The sequence below is a fragment of the Rana temporaria genome, chromosome 9 (assembly GCF_905171775.1).
Source record: "Rana temporaria chromosome 9, aRanTem1.1, whole genome shotgun sequence".
Lineage (NCBI taxonomy): Eukaryota > Metazoa > Chordata > Amphibia > Anura > Ranidae > Rana > Rana temporaria.
Window position 1 is genome coordinate 117,154,716 of NC_053497.1, and position 21,203 is coordinate 117,175,918.

The 21,203-nt window shown below is 46.1% G+C and overlaps 1 protein-coding gene across 1 annotated transcript; it reads left to right on the plus strand.

Moving 5' to 3' along the window:
* The first annotated feature begins 1,823 nt into the window (after positions 1–1,823).
* On the plus strand, positions 1,824–19,388 carry LOC120913895 (ficolin-2-like). The gene is made up of 9 exons (XM_040324229.1): positions 1,824–1,931; positions 4,559–4,642; positions 5,121–5,165; positions 6,160–6,195; positions 16,034–16,081; positions 17,045–17,172; positions 17,762–17,891; positions 18,197–18,331; positions 18,718–19,388. Exons 1-9 carry the CDS (start codon positions 1,862–1,864, stop codon positions 18,963–18,965), a joined length of 924 nt encoding a protein of 307 aa, XP_040180163.1. The 5' UTR covers positions 1,824–1,861; the 3' UTR covers positions 18,966–19,388.
* The last annotated feature ends 1,815 nt before the right edge of the window (positions 19,389–21,203 follow it).

Consider the following 21,203-nt stretch of genomic DNA (forward strand, 5'->3'; position numbering starts at 1 on the left):
CCAATTATCCGCCTCGCCACTCTAGGTGAAAAATATATTCTGTCCAAGCCCCTATCCAGGGTATTATTGAAATCTCCCTGTGCTAATACCAGTACATCCGGAGATGAGGCCATGAATTACACTAGATTTCTAAGTGGCGCTGCTGTAAACGGTGGAGGGATATATATTGAAGCAATAATACACATTAAGCCATTCAGTTTACAGAGCAAAAAAACATATCTGCCCTCTCTGTCCACCTGCTGTTGAATACATTCAAAAGTAACATTAGCAGAGACCATCACACTTACACCCCTAGAGTAGGAGGTGTGCATTAAGTGATATTGCGTTGGATATTTACGTGAATTCAGCAGGTGGACAGAGTCGGGCCGCATGTGTGTTTCCTGCAGGCATATTACCTCAGGTTTCATTTTATCAAAGTATTTAAACATCGCATTCCTTTTAACCTTATTCCTCAGGCCCCTGACATTCCATGTCATTAAAACTATACCCTTATTATTCCTTTTAACTGTTACCATTGACATAAAGACATATACACCCATAAGCAATGAGCCACAGAATTGTTACACACCTAAGTAACCTACCCCTATAAAACCTTTCTAAAAAATAAATTTCCCTACAAAATTTACTGCCCTTCTCACCACTGCCATATAGTAATCATTCCTTTTCTCGTGAGCCTGTGTTTCCTGTGCCTCCTCTGTAAAAGAAGAATATATTAATACCTTTTTCCAATAATTATTTGTGGTGTGGCTCCATCACCCCCCCGTGAATAGGGCTAGGCGTAGGTTACGTTCACGTCATAGGCAGTGATTCGAAGTAACTTAGGCAGTTGTTTCGACGTGATTCTGAGCATGCGCACTGGAATGCGTCCACGGGACGGTGCATGCGCCATTCAATTTAAGTACTTGTCTGGCACTCGGCACATCATTAGCATGGGGTCACGCCTCATTAGCATGTCTCACGCCCACTACCACCTACGCCGGCTTACGCCGAGGGAACCCAGCGTAGATTTGGGAGCGAGTGCTTTGTGAATACTATGCTTGCCTCTCTGCGCTGGTTCGGCGTAGCATAAATATGCGCCAATGTATGTGAATCCTGGCCATAATGAATAAAGTGCTATCTGAGTGAAATATTTGTATTTTTTGTTTCTCATCTTCACATTTTGGTGTTAGTGCCTCTATTTACAGAAAACTTGTGCTACATAGAAAACAATGGTAACACATGTAAAATACATTTTTTTTATTTAATGTAAGGTCAACACATTTCAATAATGAGATTTAATGGCCCCCTTAAATAAAAAAAAAACACAATTTGTTTTATAAGAGGATCAAATTTAACCCTGATTGGTTGGGGAAGAGTGGAGTATTTTGGTTCAGTCTGTATCTGCACTGCAGAAATTTCCCACCCACTTCATAGGAAGTTATAGAAATTCTCTCCCAATGGGTCACAGCCTGCAGTAAAAAACTAACATGGATCCTATTTCTTCTGCACATGGAATTGGACTTAACAATGACATTTGTAAAATAAACCATTTTATGTTGTAACTGTTGAAATGTCAACTCTTGTTGACTTAAAATATCAATAACATCTTTCCTGTCATCAGAATTGAAATGGAGTGTTGAACATTGGCGGCTGGCTTGTGGGTGAGTTTGAGGACACCAAGAGCATTTGTTAAATGATATTTCTGTGACACAAATGTGACACATTCCCTGAATAATGTCATTGTTTTTGAGGTTGCGCAATGATTTGCAGAGTTTTTTTTTAGACAGTTTGGTTATTATTTCTACTGGACTTTGACTGTATATAAATAGTGTCAGACATACCAGGGCAAGAAGAGAAGCTGGTTGAATTATCAGGAGTTGTGATGTTGGCCCTACCAGTTGTGGTCCTCTTTCTGCTCACCACACTCAGTAATGCTGAGGAAACATGCTCTGGTGAGATATTATTTATATATTCTTCAAAGAAACTTTAACTATGGGATGAAGTTTTGGGGTAAATATTTGTCAATGAAATTCTCTAAATAATTTTGACTTAACTCTTATTAAAGAGTTAGTCCATTCAAAAGTGATGTTTTAGTTATGGTTGGAAATTAATGGGCTAAATCGGGCTCTGCCTTCTTAGAAGCCAACAGTCCTTGTTTGCTCCAGAACTGCTCTTCTTCCCATACAAGTGTATAGAGATGCAAAAGCAGCTTAACCACTTCCATACAGGGCACTTACGCACCTTCCCGCCCAAGCCAATTTTCAGCTTTCAGCCATGTCGCACTTTGAATGACAATTGCGCAGTCATGCTACTCTGTACCCAAACAAAATTGGCGTCCTTTTTTCCCCACAAATAGAGCTTTCTTTTGGTGGTATTTGATCACCTCTGCGATTTTTTTTTTGCGCAACAACTAAAAAAACACTGAAATTTTGGAAAAAAATAAAGTTTTTATTTTTTTCTGTAATTTTTTTGTAAATAAGTACGTTTTCTCTTTCAATTAAGGGCACTGATATGGCGGCACTGATGGGCACCGATGAGGTGGCCCTGATGGGCACCAATAAGGTAGTACTGATGGGCACCGATGAGGTGGCACTGATAGGCAGCGCTGGTATGCGGGACTGATGGACGCTGGTATGCGGCACTGATGGGCACTCATAGGCGGCACTGATGGGCACTCATGGGCGGCACTGATGAGCACTCATAGGCGGCACTGAAGGGCACTCATAGGCGGCACTGGGCACTCATAGGCGGCACATATGGGCACTCATGGGCGGCACATATGGGTGGCACTGATGGGTACTTATGGGTGGCACTGATGGGTACTTATGGGTGGCACAGATGGGCACTGATAGGTGGGCACTGGGCACAGATTGGCACTGTGGGGTGGCACTGATGGACACTGTGGGGTGGCACTGATGGACACTGAGGGGTGGCAATGATGGATCCATGTTGCCAATCAATGCCCATTTGTGGGCACTGATTGGCATCTTTTTTTTTATATATTTTTTTACTGTTTTTTTTTTTTTTAATTCCCTGGTGGTCCAGTGTGGCGATCCGAGGGGGGGCTGCGCTGATAAACAATCAGCGCGAACCCCCCCTGTCAGGAGAGCCGCCGATCGGCTCTCTTCTACTCGTGTTTGTCAGACGCGAGTGAGGAAGAGCCATCAACGGCTCTTCCTGTTTACATCGTGATCAGCCGTGATTGGACACGGCTGATCACGTGGTAAAGTGTCTCCGTGAGAGACACTTTGCCTAGATCGGTGTTGCGGGGTGTCAGACTGACACCCCGCAACAACGATCGCCGCGATGCACGCCCATGGGGGCGCGCAGCGGCTCAATATCCTGAGGACGTCATATGACGTCCATTCAGGATTAGGCAACCACTTTGCTGCCGTCAATCTGTCATTGGCGGGCGGCAAGTGGTTAAAGGGGTTGTAAAGTCTTGTTTAAAAAAAAGAATAACAAACATGTCATACTTACCTCCTCTTTGCAAGGGTTTTGCACAGAGTGGCCCCAATCCACCTCTTCTGGGGTCCTGGCTTCTCTTCTCTTGTGCCCCGTTAGAAAAGAGCTTTCCCTGTGGGCACTTGTGCGGGCGTGCTCCCGTGTCCTGCTGCTCCATCCATTAAAACAGACAACAGTACCAGGCTCCACCCCCCAGCTCCCACATCATTGGATTTGATTGACAGCAGCGGGAGCCAATGGCTCCTTCTGCTATCAATCTATCCATTGAGGACCAAGACACTGGCTGGAGCTGGTGTGCTCGTCCCTGTCGCTGGAAAGACCGAGTTCAGGTAAGTAAAAGGGGGGCTCTGGGAGGCAGCACAGGAGGTTTTTCAACCTTAATGCATAGAATGCATTAAGGTGGAAAACTCTGAGGGTTTACAACCCCTTTAAAGCAGATAAAATGCAGATGATCTCAATGTTGAATGATCTCATAAGCATCTCAAACTAAGGTCAAAACCAAACACTGTGTTTGCCCTTTGAAGTCTGCCAACACTTGTTCTATATGTCTTGCTTGCTTCTGCGGTGAGATCTCCCTGCCACTTCCTTTCTGTCCACCTGGGAGTTTTTGGTTGTTGTTGGTTGTCCATCTTTGTGTGTTCCAGCTCCTTCCGTTACATTGTCCATGATATAAAATCCTATATATTGTATATTAATAGCTATCTAGAACTGGAAGCTCAGTCTAGAAAGACGATCAAATGTATAGTGTTCTGCTTTTTTTTTGTATCCGTTTATCCCGCAGAACTCATTAGACATTACCACTTGGTTTCCTAATAGCTGCAGCTGTTAAATGGAACTGGAAACTTTGGTGGGGAGATCTTACCACTGGAGTAGTTAAGTGATATTAGAAACCAGTATTTGATTCAACATGTTGGCAGCCAATAGAAAATGTAATATCAGTTGTGTCATTTTTTCATTGCTGTATTTCGCAAAAACAAATCTATAGATTATACCTGAGCAATCACTCAGCTTTCCTGCTGAATAAAACCTCAGCCACACATAGAAGACACTATTTTTCATCAAGGGGACCTATCTGGTGATCTTATAATAATTATTTGTTTCACTTTTGTGCAAGCTGGAACAGAGCAAATTACCTTCTTAAGGGGATGTCCTGGGACCCCCGGAGCCCAAGGAGAACCTGGAGTACCTGGAGAGAAAGGTTGGTATGACTTTTATATAACATGGTAAATATATTAAGAATTGAACTGCTGGGACAAAAAAAAAATCACATCAGGATGGTTGACAAAGAGCAGCCCCATTCATAATTTCTTAATTTTGAGTAGAGTATGGTCCCCATAGCAAGCTCACCATTTGGTCATTTGACACTGGAGGGTGTGATACAAAATGTATGGGTTCTGCACTTCTTTGGTGCAGGTCTTCTTGGGTGGTAAAGGAAACCAGTCATGAGAGAAATTCAGTGGCTGTCAATGCTGACTTACTCCTGAAGATGCTATTGATTTGGCTGTCAGCTGAACCTCTGGCTTCAGCACTTTCTGAATCACTGGCTAGGGGAAAAGGATGTACAGTAGACCAGGAACTGAGGAGTAAAGGTTGTGAAGGGTTCTGCCCCTCGTTCATGAGCATTAAGAAGAAAAAAAAAATTTTATATGTATTTTTTTTCTATTACCATTTATTAGGTCTGCCAGGCAGCCAAGGATTGGCTGGTCTTCCAGGAAAGAAAGGTTGGTTGTTTATCAAAATCTTACAAAACCTATTTGTTTTTATGGATTCTGAGAACTGCATATTCTTTACTGATTATGCATAATGTAATAATAAGAGTCATGTGACAAAGAGCCACTTTCCTCTTGAGAAATACTCTGTGCTGCTGAAGAATTTTTCACTGTGTCACTTTACTATATACAACTTATACTAACTATAATATACTACCATATGCAGTTTACTCTACCTCTTATGCCTAGATTCACGTACGTTGCCGCAACTTTGCGGCGGCGTAGCTTAAGGCATTTAAGCTACGCCGCCGTAAGTTAGCGAGGCAAGTACATGATTCACAATGTACTTGCCTGCTATGTTACGGCGGCGTAGCCTAAAGCGGGCGGGCGTAAGGGCGCCAAATTCAAATGTGTGTAAGGGGGGCGTGTTTTATGTTAATAAGGCTTGACCTTACGTTTTTGATTTTTTTTTTACTGCGCATGCGCCGGGCGCCTACATTTCCCAGTGTGCATTGCGGCTAAGTACGCCGCACGGGCCTATTGATTTTGACGTGGACGTAAACAACGTAAATCCTGATTCACAGACGACTTACGCAAACGACGTAAAAATGTCAAATTTCTCCGCGGGAACGGCGGCCATACTTAACATTTCTATTCCATGTAGGGCTAAGCTCTAACTTTAGGCGGCCTATCTCTAACGTAAACGGCGTAAAAGTACTGCGTCGGCCGGGCGTACGTTCGTGAATCGGCGTATCTACTCATTTACATATTCTACGCCGACCGCAATGGAAGCGCCACCTAGCGGCCATCCGAAATATTGCAATCTAAGATAGGACGGCGCAAGCCGTCGTATCTTAGATATGTTTAAGCATATCTCTGTTTGAGCATACACTTAAACATAAGTCGGCGTAGATTCTGAGTTAGGTCGGCTTATCTACTGATAAGCTGGCCTAACTCTTACTGAATCTACCTATTAGACTAAATAATTTTGTGTCATTTTTTGTAGGAGATCCAGGAAATCCAGGCATGCCAGGAACCAAAGGTAAACTAAAAGATGTTAAATGCAATGTATTCTTATGGTCAGAAGGTTTAAAAAGACCAACACAAAAAGCATTTTTGATTCGCTTCAAATGTACCAACATCCCATTTGGAATTTTCAAGACATGCAAACAGAGTAAGCAGGTCTTTTTAGGTACAGGAATTGAAGACATCCTTTTACTGATATATGTATACAAAATCAGCATAAGAAAAAAAAGTATATTATGGCTGATTATTTTAAAGTTGAGTACCGCGAAAAGTAAATGCTGTAAACTAGAGAGAAATTAACATCCTGCACTCTCACGCCTCAGATCAGCCCCAATTCATGCATCTTCACACCTCAGATCACTGTCCCCCCTGTTTATCTGTCCCACCACTGTACCCCTCCGCTCATCTGTCCCACCTCTGTACCCCCCCTGCCCATCTGTCCCACCACTGCAACCCCCTGCACATCTGCCCCACCACTGTACTACCCTGCACATCTGCCCCACCTCTGTACCCCCCTGCCCATCTGTCCCACCACTGCAACCCCCTGTACATCTGCCCCACCACTACAACCTCCTGCAAATCTGCCCCACCACTGCAACCCCCTGCACATCTGCCCCACCACTGTACTACCCTGCACATATGCCCCACCTCTGTACCCCCCTGCTCATCTTCCCCACCACTGTACTACCCTGCACATCTGTCCCACCACTGTAACCCCCTGCTCATCTGTCCCACCACTGTAACCCCCTGCTCATCTGTCCCACCACTGTAATCCCTTTCTCATCTGCCCCACCAATGTTCTCCCTTTCTCATCTGCCCCACCACTGTACCTCCCTGCACATCTGCTCCACCGCCGTATTCCTGTGCTCTTCTGTCTCACCGCTGAACCATCTTCTCATCTGTCCTAACACTGAACTGTCCTAACACTGAACTTATCTGCTCACTTGCCCCACCACTGTACCTCCTGCACATCTGTCCCACCTCTGTTCCCCCTGCTCATCTGCCCACCTCTGTAACCCCTACTCATCTGTCCCAACAATGTACCTCCTTTCTCTTCTGCCCAACCACTGTACCCCCCTGTACATCTTCCCCACCTCTGTACCCCCTGCTCTTCTGTCCAACCACTGTAACCCCCTGCTCATCTGTCCCACCAATGCCCCTTCTTTCACATCTTCCCCACCGCTGTACCCCCTGCTCTTCTGCCCCACCACTGTATTCTCCCGGTCTTCTGTCCCACCACTGAACCCCCTGCTCACCTTTCCCACCACTGTAACCCCCTGCTTATTTGCCCTATCACTGTACCCACCTGCTTTTCTGTCCTACGCTGAACCCCCTTCTCATCCCTCCCACCAATGTACCTCCTGCACATCTGCCCCACCACTGTACCCCCTTGTTCTTCTGTCCCACCACTGTAACCCCCCTGCTCATATGCCCCATCAATGTACCCCTTTTCTTATCTGCCCCACCACTGTACCTCCCTGCACATCTGCTCCACCGCCGTATCCATATGCTCTTCTGTCTCACTACTGAATCACCTTCTTATCTGTCCTAACACTGAACCCTTCTGCTCGTCTGCCCCACCACTGTAATCCGCTTTCTCATCTGCCCCACCAATGGACCTCTTGCACATCTGTCTCACCTCTGTACCCCCCTGCCCCACCTCTGTTCCTCCTGCTCTCCTGCCCCACCTCTGTTCCCCCTGCTCATCTGTCCCACCACTGTAACCCCCGGCTCATCTGTCCCACCAATACACCTCCTTTGACATCTGCCCCACTGCTCTACCCCCCCTGCTTTTCTGTCCCACCACTAAACCCCCATCTCATCTGACCCAACACTGAACCCCCCTGCTCATCTGTCCCACCACTGTAACCCCCTTCTCACCAGGCTCAACACTGAACCCCCCTGCTTATATGCCCCATCACTGTACCCTTGTGCTCTTCTGTCCCACTGCTGAACCCCCTTCTCATCCCTTCCACCACTGTACCTCCCTGCACACCTGCCCCACCGCTGTACCCTCCTGCTCTTCTGTCCCACCTCTGAACTCCTCCTCATTTTTCCCACCGCTGTACCCTCCTGCTCATCTGCTCCACCGCTGTACCATCTTCTCATCTATGATATGCGTGATATGCAGAATGGATAAAGGAAGCAGAGATGAGATACATCTACCTGTCTTGGCACACTCATCCTGCTGATCCACCTCTCGCATCCATCCCACGTGCTTATATGTGATGTCACATACAAGCATCTGGAATAGGTTCAATAAGTTTTTATTGTCGGTTTTTAGACAGACAGAACAGCTTCAACCGGAACCCAACAGAGGGTGACCCAGTCGATAAAAGTAGAAACACAAAAATAAAATAACAAATAAAAGGGAAAACAGTTACATTACCATGTCGAATGATTAAGGAGAGAATACAAATAAATGTTAAGTAGGCACATTGGTGGGTTAAACATCTATAGGCGGTGCAGTGCAGTCCAGCTTCTGAAAGAGACCACCCGTGTCCCGGCCGCCCCTCTGGGAGCCTTTTGCGGCCAGGAACAAGGGCAGTAGCGTCCATGACATTTGTACAGTCAGGACTGGGGTGCAGGGATCTACCAACCAGCTTGGGGGATGCACCGTAATTTAAGGGCTCTGTAGATGCACCGAGCCCGCAGGGGGCTGATAAAAGCACAGCATGGTCTGTTTGGGGAGCCCAGGAAGAGGGCCATGTGACAGAGAGGAAAGGAAACTAAAGATAATTAGTGAATTTAAGAAGAGAGGGGAACAGAGAAGGAACAGGGGAAAGGAGGGGGGGAGGGGAAGGGGAAGGAGGGGGGAGGGGAGCGGCGTGCTCCGTTCCGAGACGGCCCTCCACAACCAGGGGGTGGGGTATACCGGCACTTAGTAGGGGGCAGGGAGTTAGGCTGGGTTCAGCCTAGATTTTAGCTTGTCTGAAGTGGAGTAATGTCTCCATACACTCCAGGTGAAAGAGAATTTAGGATGGGTGTCAAGGGATTTGGCCTGTAGTTCCTCCATAAGCATGATATTGTTCATCTCACATACCCATTCGGCTGGGGTCGGGGGGTAGGGGATTTCCAATGTCTGGAGATCAGCTGTCTGCCAGCACTCAAACAAAATTTCAAAAGGGTGTGTTTTTGGAGCTTAAAGGAGCTTGGGAGAATGGAAAGGAGGGCTATGGAGGGGGAGGGAGCAAGTGGTTTATCATATAGGTCTGTATAGATCTGAAAAATGAATTCCCAAAAAGGGCGAATTAAGTCACACTCCCACCATATATGGCAGTACGTACCTGTGGTCTGGTCGCATCTCCAGCAAGAGTCAGAAGCGGATGGGTACATGATCCCGAGGGTGACTGGAACACCATACCACCTTGACAATACTTTATAATTATTTTCTTGAGCATAGCTCGAGATAGAGGACTTGTGTGTATAAAAGAAGGCTTTGCGCCAATCCGCCTCACTGATATCTCTACCAAGGTCCTCCGACCAAGCTGCAGTAAACTTGGGTAGGGAGTCGTGTGTGTGTTCCAAGATCAGTTTGTAGGTCTGGGAGAGAGTATGTCGCGGGGTGTCCGGGAGCGAGCAGAGTTGCTCGAAGTCAGTCAGGGGCCTGTGGACCTGGCCAGTGGCACGGAGTGATTTACAATACGCTGAGAGATGTAACCGAGTGAGCCAGGTTATCCGAGAGGATGTGGAGGGCGTGGGTGTGGTAAAGGTCCCGGAGGAAGCGTGAACAAAGCGGTGGGCGGTTGGCCAAGAAGCTCTATCATAGTCATCTATGGTTAGGATCGTTCTGCTTTCTGGGAGGACAGGGTTGTCGAACAACGGGGTTAAGGGCCCCGGATCAGTGGAGAGAGCATATGCCTCCCTCTTCCGGTACCAAATGGTCAGGGCATCCTTAGTCAGGGGGGACAACCCAGGGAGGGATCGGTATGTCTTGGCGTATCCCCATGGGAGAGCCCGGACGTCCACAGGGGACAAATCCTGCTCCACCATGGTGGAAACTTTACGCAGTGGGCGAGGAAACCACTCCAGGACTCGGGAGAGCACCGCCGAAGTGTGATATAGTTCAAAATCGGGGAGGCCCGTACCCCCGCTAGTAACGGGGGAGCATAGAAGTTTGTGTTTTAACCTTGGGCGGTTTCCCCTCCAGACAAACCGAATAGCCATCGAGCGAAGTGAGCGAAAAAAGGCAGATGGAAGAGCTATCGGAAGTGCCTGGAATAGATATAATGCCTTGGGTAGGATATCCATTTTCAACGCATTCATGCGCCCGAACCACGAGATAGGAAGGTCCATACGGTCCTACATGAGGCGTCTAAGTTTGGTTAGTAATGGGCCATAGTTCAGCGTGTATACCTCTGACAGCTGTGCGGGGATGGCAGTACCTAGGTAGGAGATAGACCTCTCCCACCATTGGAACGAAAAGTTAGATTTAAGGGTGTTGAGGGTCGGTAGCGGTAAGGATACATTCAGGGCTTCTGTTTTAGACAAGTTTAGTTTGTAGTTACTGAGTCTGCTGAACCTAGCAAGTTCTCGCAGGATGGATGGGATGCTAATGTGGGGTTGGGTAACATAGAGAAGCAGGTCGTCTGCGTATAAGGAAAGTTTGCAGTGGGAGGAAGGTATTTGTATACCTCGTACACTAGGGTTTGCTCTGAGCGCCTGGGCCAAGTGTTCAATGACAAGCGCGAAAAGGAGAGGGGATAAAGGACAGCCTTGCCTGGTGCCGTTGTTGATCGACACCGTGCCCGACTGAACACCGTTCACCAATACAGTGGCAGAGGGGGAGGTATATAAGGACATGATGCGGGAGAGCATCTTCGGTCCCAGCCCAATCTGGGTGAGAGTGGCATGCAAAAATGGCCAGCTGACCCGGTCAAAGGCCTTCTCTGCATCACAGGAGAGAAGGCAGGTCGGTATCCGGTGTTTATGGGCATAGGCTATCAGGTGGAGAGTTTTAGTGGTGTTGTCCCGGGCCTCACGGCCAGGGACAAACCCCACCTGGTCTCCGTGTATAACATTTGGCAAGAGCGGCGCAAGGCGGTCCGATAGAATTTTTGCGAATAACTTCAAGTCGACATTTAGAAGAGATATCGGCCTGAAGTTGGAGCACTGGGAATGGTCTTTGCCGGGTTTGGGGATGACCACTATCTGGGCCGATAAAAGGGAGGAGGATGGGGGGCAATGTTCACTGATGACATTGAAAGCTTTCGCCAAAAGGGGGGCCAGTTGTGTGCTGAATGTCTTATAAAAACGGGGGGTAAAGCCGTCCGGGCCAGGGCTTTTGCCGTTTTTAAGTTTCTTAATGGCTGATCAAAAATCAAGGTCAGTCAGGGGTTCTTCTAGTTCGTCAGAGTCAGTTGTTGCAATGGATGGGAGAGCGGTTTCGGTGATATAGGAAGACACATCAGGTGACGAGCTGCTCGGGCCAGACGGGGATGGGGGGGGCTGGGGTGGGAGATTATAAAGGTCCGAGTAATATTGTCGGAATTCCTCTGCGATGGCGAAATTGACCATCAATTTACCTTTACTGGGGGAAGAGATAAAAGGGATATGTTTCTTGGTCTGGCGCGGGTTGAGGGTATTTGCCAGTCGTCTGCCGCACTTGTTGGCCTGAGAATAGTGCAAAAACCGCCCCTTATCTCTAGCCACCAAAGATCGGTCGGCGAAAATCTGCAGGAGGTCCCGACGGGCATTGGCCAAATCCACCATTTTAGATGCGTCAGGGGAACGTTTGTGGGAGTCCTCCAGGGCCGTAATAGTAGCCAGGAGGTGGTTGATGTCTACCGAGCAAGCTTTCTTGAGTCTAGAGCCGTGTTTTATGAACGTGCCTCTTAGGACACACTTGAGGGCTTCCCATTTCGTGAGCGGGTTGGTGTCATCGCGTGCATGGTCTGTAATGAAGTTAGTAATGGTCTGAATGATGTCAGCGGAACAAGCCAAGTCCGACAGTAGGTTGTCATTAAGCCTCCACGAGGCTCTGGGTTTATAGGGGGGGGGGTTTTCCCAGGCAGACATGGACGGGTGCATGATCTGACCACAATGTGAGGCCAATCGAGGCACTGGGAGAGAGATCCAGCAGCGACCGGGAGATGAGTACATAGTCCAGTCTGCTATAAGATGAGTGTGCGGGGGAGAAATTTGTGTAGTCTCTGGCAGAGGGATGGAGAACTCTCCACACGTCCACCAGGGAAAGGTCAGCAAAAAGAGTACGCAGCTTGGTCGTAGTAGCCAGAGAGAGCGAGGACTTACCAGTTGATGTATCTAGGCGGGGTATTAGAGCAGCGTTGAAGTCACCTCCGAGGATCATGTTGGTCACGCTAAACTTCCTCAGGCGGGAGAGCATGGAAGTGAAGAATTGCAGCTGGTCCTGGTTGGGAGAATACACATTAATCACAGTGTAGATCACTTTTTTATAAGACGGTTTTAAAAATATAAACCTTCCAGCTGTATCTATATACTAGTCTAAGATATCGGGCGTGAACGAGGCATGGAAGGCAATGGAAACCCCCTTAGATTTCGATAAGGGGTTAGTGCTATGAAACCAAGTGGGGTATTGCTTATGGAGGAACTTGGGGACTGAATCAGATCTAAAATGGGTTTCTTGGAGGAGAAGAATTTGAGTGCGAAGTTTATGGAAGTGATACATAATCTGTCTCCTCTTCTCAGGAACATTCAGGCCCCTGCAGTTCAAAGAGGATACAGTTAGGTAGGCAGGGGTGGCCATGAAAATGGTTCGGTAGAAGATAGATAGTAACTTACCGGAGGGGAGCACGCCGACTCCAGGGGAGGGGGAGGAGAGGGGGGAAGAGGAGGAGGGAGGGAGAGGGAAGGAGGAGAGGGTCGGGCAAGAGGCCCAGAGGGAAGGAAGAGAAAGAAGAAGAAGTAATGAAAGAAAAAGTGAGGCCGAAACGGCCATTCTAACACTGTTGCTAGCAACATTTCAGCTATCACCCAAAGGGAGCTGAGAATCCTAAGTGGGGTGCCGCGGTCCTCGCACGGGGAGGGGGCCCGCACACACCGGTCTTTGGTTTCAATCAATTCAGGGAGGCCACGCACGCGAATGTTATTGCGTTTGGCCCTATTCTCCTGGTCATCCTGGGCTAGCATTAGCTGTTGGATCTGGGCAGTGTGATCATTGAGTATGGCTTCATGGGCCTGTAGGGTGGTTACATTCTCTTCTACAGTTTGTTCCACATCTTCTAACCTGTTAGTGACATCCCTGCGGAGTTCAGCTATCTCCTGCTTGTATGAGCGCTCCATGCGTTGGACACAGGCCTCAAAATCATGCCTGGTCGGCAGGGCCTTAATGTAAGCCTCCAAGTCCCAGTCAGCATGTGAGCGGTGGGTGTCCGGGGAGTGACAGGCGGAGCGGGTAGAACCAGCGTCTGAGTCAGGGGGGGAGATGGCTCTCTGCCTGGTCTTCATACCTGAAGCTGAGCGCTGCGAGGAAGCTCCGTGTGAGGCCTCGTGGGGACCTGTGGAGCGGGCCGCCGCCATCTTGGACGAGGGGGTGCCGCGCTGCTCCGGCCTCAATCGCGGAAAGAATCTGTCTATTTCGCCGTCCCTGCTTGCATCGGCGGGGTGGTGAACGTCTCCCCCTCCCTTCCGTCCCATTACCGGGGTGTATGGCGTGTCAGGGTCGCGGTAGTAGCCGTTAACAGACGGCGTGTGCGGGAGCTCCTGGAACAAGCGTCCTAGCTCTCCATGCATCAGGCCACGCCCCCCAAGCATCTGGAATAGATGTGCAATGGTGATCTCAGGTCAGGGGCATTTTCTGATAGCAGCGGACCTGTGTGCAGGATCAAAAGTTGTGCCCACCAGTGGCGGCTGGTGCTCAAAATATTTGGGGGGGCGCAAAGGAAAAAAAAAATTGCAGTCTCACTGTGCCCAAACGCAGCCACTGTTACATGCCATCAAACGCAGCCACTGTTACATGCCATCAAACGCAGCCACTGTGCCATCAATTCGCACCACTGTGCCATGCCATTAAACGCAGTCACTGTGCCATCCATTGTCACCACTGTGCCATGCCATTAAACGCAGCCACTGTGCCATCCATTGTCACCACTGTGCCATGCCATTAAACGCAGTCACTGTGCCATCCATTGTCACCACTGTGCCATGCCATTAAACGCAGCTACTGTGCCATCCATTGTCACCACTGTGCCATGCATTGTCACCACTGTGCCATGCCATTAAACGCAGCCACTGTGCCATACATTGTCACCACTGTGCCATGCCATTAAACGCAGTCACTGTGCCATCCATTGTCACCACTGTGCCATGCCATTAAATGCAGCTACTGTGCCATCCATTGTCACCACTGTGCCATGCATTGTCACCACTGTGCCATCCATTAAACGCAGCCACTGTGCCATACATTGTCACCACTGTGCCCTTTAATGGTCACCACTGTGCCAATTGTCCCCACTGTGCCCTGTAAATTGCTTTCTTCCCCCTCCGCCCGGCACTTACCTTACTGGTTTTAGGCATCCACGTCCCACGATGTCTTCTCCCGCCCTCGATGACTGACAGGCGTCTCAGCCAATCAGGTTACTGGTAGCCAGAACCGGCCAACCTGATTGGCTGAGACGCCTGTCATCTTATTCAAGGGGCGTACAGTCTGTGCGCTCCGAGAATAAGCTTCCGGGCTGTATTGGGAAAGCCTATCAGAGCCGCTGGCTTTGATAGACATTTCCCTACAGCCAACCAGCTGGCGTTATTCAGATGGCCGGACATTGAGCGCCGACCATCTGAATAACAGCTGCAACGGCGAAAATAACATAGATTCGTGCAATGCATGAATCTATGTTATTTCACTCAGTGGCGGTGAGAGCCAGAGGGGGCGGCGCTCCAGCGCCCTCTATGGACGAACCGCCACTGGTGCCCACGCTGCTGAGGAAAAGTGTGGCGATACGCGCCGCATCAAAAGTTGGGTATGATTTTCATTGCGCTGAATACTGGCTGTGGCTTAAAGGGACACAGAGTGCAGGGGCTCAGTAGTAAGTGACGCAAAGGTTCAGGAATAATTTCAAGAAAGTTCCCAAAAGCTCAACAGTAATTGAACAAACTGTTTGTGGTTTTCTCAATCACAGGGAAATCCTTTCTTTCTAAGATTGGTAGTGGCAACCAAGCGAGTTATCTTCCTCCAGCTGGTGGGTGGGGCTAGCAGAACTGTGATTGGCTTTGGCAGTGGCCATTAACAGTTCTCCTCCTCCTGGAAACAGGAACCCCCCAGCAGAACTGCACCCAATCTCTTCCTCATCACAAAAGCTGACAATCGCAGCTAAAGCAAAGTTAGAGAACCAAATAATGTTTCCCATCTTTTACAATGTGTGGGGGCACAGTGCCCCCCCCTCAGTGCATTTGCGGCGTGGGGAACTCTGAAATTGGAATGCATTAGTGTCTCAACGACACTTCCCTGCGCTGCTCTGCTGATGGGGAGGGAGTCAAGTGCTGGCTAAAGAGGCTTTGCGTGCCGCTAGTGGCACCAGTGCTGGGGGGTTGCTTACCCCTGCATTATCTGCTGAAGTCTGCCAAAAAATTAGGCCTTTCTCAACACATTTTATGAAACAAAGGGAGAATATACCTATGTTGATATGTTATAAGCAAGTGTTACACTTATCAGTGATTGTATCCTAATATAACATACAGTATGTAATGTACTTATACAGGTCAATCAAATTATATATATGACCTTGGGACTGTGGTGAGGGGGCTTCTCCAAAGTGATCACATCCTGTCCCTGGTCCATTGGATGGCACATAATTACTTTGGGAGAGCTTACTCCACCATGTAATTGTTTGCAAACCCTGTGTTTATAAAAAATCGTTCTTTTCTTTAATGCACAGGTGAGAAGGGGAAGAAGGGAGACGCAGGCTCTCCGGAAATCACACATGGTAACAGAGACACATTCATATATTATTTTTATATATGTATGCTTGCAAGTTAAAAACAGCTTAATCTACACGATAAGACCTCCAGGTAATCTCGGGGCAGGAACTTAAAGGGTCACTAAAGGAAAAAAAATGTTTTGCTGAAATGACTGTTTACAGGGTATAGAGACATAAAAGTTAACTGATTCCTTTTAAAAATGATTAAAAATAGATTAAATTCAATCATATAATGTGCCTCTAGTTTCACTTTCGTTTTTAAACTGGTTTCATGTTTATGTGAACTAGAGAGACACACAGAACAAAAACAAACAAATCCAGGGCAGTGTTTTGTTTTTAAAATGAATCTGATTGGTTCTGTTAAGTTTTAGACACACAGTAATGACAGCTTAGACCATCGTGAAAAGCTCCCAGTACGATGGTTATAAGGAGCCAGACAACCAGGAAGTGTGGAGATCACAGCAAAATTACAGCAACTTCAAAGCAAAAACGAACAATAAGGACATGAAACCAGTACTGCAGTAAGGTAAAGGAAGCTATTTAGCTAAAAAAAAAAATTCCTTTAGTGACCCTTTAAGGGTCACCATACCACGTACTGTATATTCACATTGATGCAAATGTTCAAACTTTGCAAATGTCCAACAAATACAATTTTAAAGCAAACATTTTGGAAAATATTTAGAAAACTAATGCACTTAAGAATTTAGTAAAATATCCTTAAATGTATTTTAAATAGTACCTCAGTCTGCCTTTATATTTTTTTGGTAGTTCTTTTCCCCCAAAGGATTTACACTGAAAAAGGAAAGGACATTACCACAAATCCATGAAGCTTTATTACTTTAAACCAGGGCTATCAAATTGTTTTCAAGTTGGGGTCTGACTTTCCCTGACTCTAAAAATTGGAGCCAGTTGTAGAGAAGGCACAGGTCGTCTTCCTGACTTTAATCAATTCTGTCATTATTATTTCAGCAGCGAGGAACTGTAAGGAGCTCCTGGAGAAAGGCTTCAGTATCAGCGACTGGTATACAATATTCCCAGATGGAAAAAATCCATTAAAAGTGCTTTGTGACATGCACACTGATGGGGGAGGCTGGGTTGTAAGTATCTCTACCTGTGTTTCATGAATCCTGATTAGTTCAAAATCAGCAAGTATATAACCCATCACCATCCTATAATAAAGCAAAGAGCAATGATCATAATGTACTAACTCATAACAACGCCTTAGAAGTCATGTATAATCTTTCTGATTACTGTAAAATAATAAAAATACAAAGCTGATTGGAAAAACCCTCACCCTGCTCTTTCTCTACTATCACTCACATTTTCAGCTGAAGCAGAGGATCAGTGTTCCTTCCGTAAGTCTCTTTAATTGTGATCAGTGCTCTGGTACTGGGTCACAAATTGTGAATCATGGTGGAGAGAGGCAGAGCTCAGATTTCTTTGGGAAACGTATGTTTTTCACGTCAGCTACCATCAGTTAATATGTGGCAGCACAGGATAGTCGAAACAGGTTGGAGGTAGCAGTTTCTATTTAATCCATTGTAGTGAGCAGGAATAATTTGCACACAAATGTACTCCCCAAAAAATGTGCTGTATATTTAATCTATAATTCTAGACTGATGCAAAGAAAGACTTGCAACTTTGTTAATGCTGGGCTCAACAATAGTCATAGAATTTGTTATTTAGGTTTTCCAGAGGCGCTGTGATGGATCTGTGGATTTCCTGCAAAACTGGGAGTCTTACAAGAAGGGGTTTGGTAGCCGCTTGACAGAGTTCTGGCTGGGGAATGAGAATATTCACGTGATAACGTCATCAGGTAATGATAAATAAGGGTGTTTTCTTGCAGGAAGTTTTTTTAAAACTTGTTTAATATTAATTCATTTTTAAGCAGAAAGGAAAATGGAGAATCGCACATCAACATTTTATTGTTTTTCTTGACACAATTTAATACTCCATTTCCGTCCTGTAAATTTTATTTCCATTAAAGCTGCAGTATTTTGCAGTTTTTAAAACTTTTTTTTTCGTCAATAAAGTTCTTTAAAATTCATATAATAAAGGCACCAACATACTTTTACGATAAAAGAAAATTATTATATGATAATCATTTTTCTGTCATGTCAGGGACTTGGGAACTGCGAGTGGATCTTCAAGGCTTTGACACCATCAAGCATTTTGCTAAATACAACTTCTTTAAAATTCTGGGAGAAGCTGAAAAGTTTAAGCTGGTAATCAGAAATTTCACAAGTGGTAATGCAGGTAAGGAATGTAATATTTGAAGTGGGAGGGGGCTTGCCTCTTGTTCTGAATAAGGTCCAAGCTGCATGTCATTAAACGTAAACACCAGGCTAAGGTACTAAGTTGAATAAATAAATAATCCACATTTCTTATATGTAAGATTTACAGACTTGGATGGCAAAAATAAGTTATAGTGGCTGTTACCTTCCCCTACTCTACCCCCAAAAAACATTTGCCTTTAGATAGACTTTAATTTGGGTACTGTCATTTACAGGAGTCAAGGTACTTGCTGAGAGGGGAGGAGAATAAAACTGTTACAGACATGGAGGTTTATAAAAAAAATGGCTTATCATTTTTGCAAAAGTCTCCTACTAAAATGTTTCTTTAAATTCATTATGTTCTCCTAGGAGATTCTTTGACATATCACAATGGAATGCAGTTCTCCACTGTAGACCAAGACAATGACACAGGTGACAGAGATTGTGTCCAGCTCTATAAAGGTTCCTGGTGGTACAACCAGTGCCACCAATCTAACTTGAACGGACAGTACCTGCTGGGAAACCATGATACCTTTGCTGATGGAATAAACTGGAATTCTGGAAAAGGATATAACTACTCTTACAAACAGTCTGAGATGAAAATCAGACCTGCTTAATGGGGGATACAACCAGAAAACTGCAAATAAGTGAAATGAATACACATGCCAATATACAGTACATACACTTACCTTTCACCTGTGTTTTATGAAAGGGAAACCATAAGACTGGGATTGCACCTATGCAGCATGTTAACACAAGCACGTTAATGTATATTATGTTGCATGTTAAGGTGCGCAGAGTTAAAGCAGTCCGTTCATTTTCAGTGGGCTGCCAACACATTACAACCTACAGGAAGCAGGTGCATTGCCTTAGTCGATTGCGTTCCAATTCAAAACAGTGTAAAACATGTACAGCAATGCACAATCTGAACTTGTTCTTATGGTTACAGGTCAATTTCTTTAAGTTTATATTTAAACTATTCTATGTTTTTTTATATGTTCAGTATATAATCTTTATGACACAAATAAACATTTAAAGTATAACAAAGGATTTCCAGAGCACTATGATTTATTTAAAGATAGAGCTCAGCAGTAGGTTTTCAGGTACTGTGTCTTACTGGAAACTTTCATGGAGCAATGCATAGGGGGAGGAGTTCTTGCTCTGTCCCTGAGCTTCTATGTTCTTATTGTGACGACTTTGAACAGCAACAGGTTAGGAATTATTGTTTGGGGCTCTGTTGGAGAATCCAAGGCATGTAACAAGCCAGTCCACCACACACCTCCTGTAGCTAAAATATCAACTTAGGTAGAATTTAATGCCCTCCCCTCTTCTCCAGTCTGAATGATCAATTATCCTCTCAAAGAATGAGCAGTTGGGGATGTCAATTAAAATGATTCAGCTCCAGTTGATATATCTTGGAATCTCATATTTTTCTTACCTAGCTTATGTATATATTATTTAGATTTAATTACCTCGTCTGGATGATCTCTTGAGATTTGCCATTTTCCTGATGCGGTTTGTGCTTTAACGCACACCAACTAAGCAAATATTGGGGGGGGGGGGGGGCTATATGGCTTTTCAAATGAACAAGGATCTTGAGAAGGAAATGCAAGCAGTTTTAAATAGGACATCCACATCTGGTAATGAAGTATTTGAAAAATTAGGGGAACAGTCTAATGAGGCCACAGACCGCTGACATCCTTCAATATGTAGTGAGTTGTGAGGCATAGTGGGTGCAAAGATGATGAAAGTTATTGGGCGTCAGACACTTCTTGGATGCAAAAGAGGTTTTATTTCTTAGTCTTTTTTTATATTTTTTTCAAGGGAAAGAGGGTTAGGGCCAGGACACCCTTAAGTAGTTATAGATTCAATTGCAGACTTGGAGACTTCAATAGGACAGCTGTGCAGGGAAAGGCCCCAGCAAGAAGCCGCCACATCTGCAATTGCAGGAATGCTGTCTCCTATGGTAACGGTCTTTAACAGTTCCTAACTCAAACGTAACAGTTCTTTCAGCTTCACTACAACTTCTCATTGTAGTTCTTCAATACTGAGCTCCCGGTCTCTCATTAGACCTGCTAATTCACTGACTCTGAATCCCTTGGGCTCCTCCAAGGGTTGAGGTGGTATCCCCTCAGGCATCACCCCTGCTTCTCTGCTGCGTTCCTAGCTTGGCACTCCAGGTACTTCTCAAGCTTCACCCCTGCTAACCGGCTCGGTCCCTAGCTTGACTCACAAGGCTGAACCACCACCTGAAGTTTCCCGATTCTCACTGTACTCACTGTAGTCCCTGGTAAAGGTGATTGGTCCCTTTGTGGCAACAGCTTCCCTTCTACCTCCAACCACTGACAGGTTCTCTGGCCAGCAGAACCTCTTCTGGTTGGACTGCAAGCTGCAATCCCAACCCTGCACTGCTCTCTCACTTTTGGATAGGCCCTCACACGGCCTAGCAGCCAGATGCCCCCGGGATAGTCCCACACTCGTGCTTAGCATCCCGGGGCATACGACACACGTCCACCCCGACAGCCGTCCAGGTGGAACAGAACATAGATCACCTAATCTCACTCGAATATATAGGCTCTCCCAGCAGGCCAAGGGATTCAAGAAAACCCCTGCCCATTGACTGAGATACCCCATATACAGGAAAATAGTCACATCTGACATCCAAGTATCAAAATTTTTTATGCACATCTTGAAAGCAAATAAGCAATAATACCATAACATAACTATCTAATATATACAGTTGTAGCAAATATATAGAGGGTTAGTGTTGTTATCCGGCTAGATCAAGGCAAAGACAAACTATTTCTGAAAGCAGGCCCCATTCTCTAAGAATGCTTTCATAATCAGTATAGAAC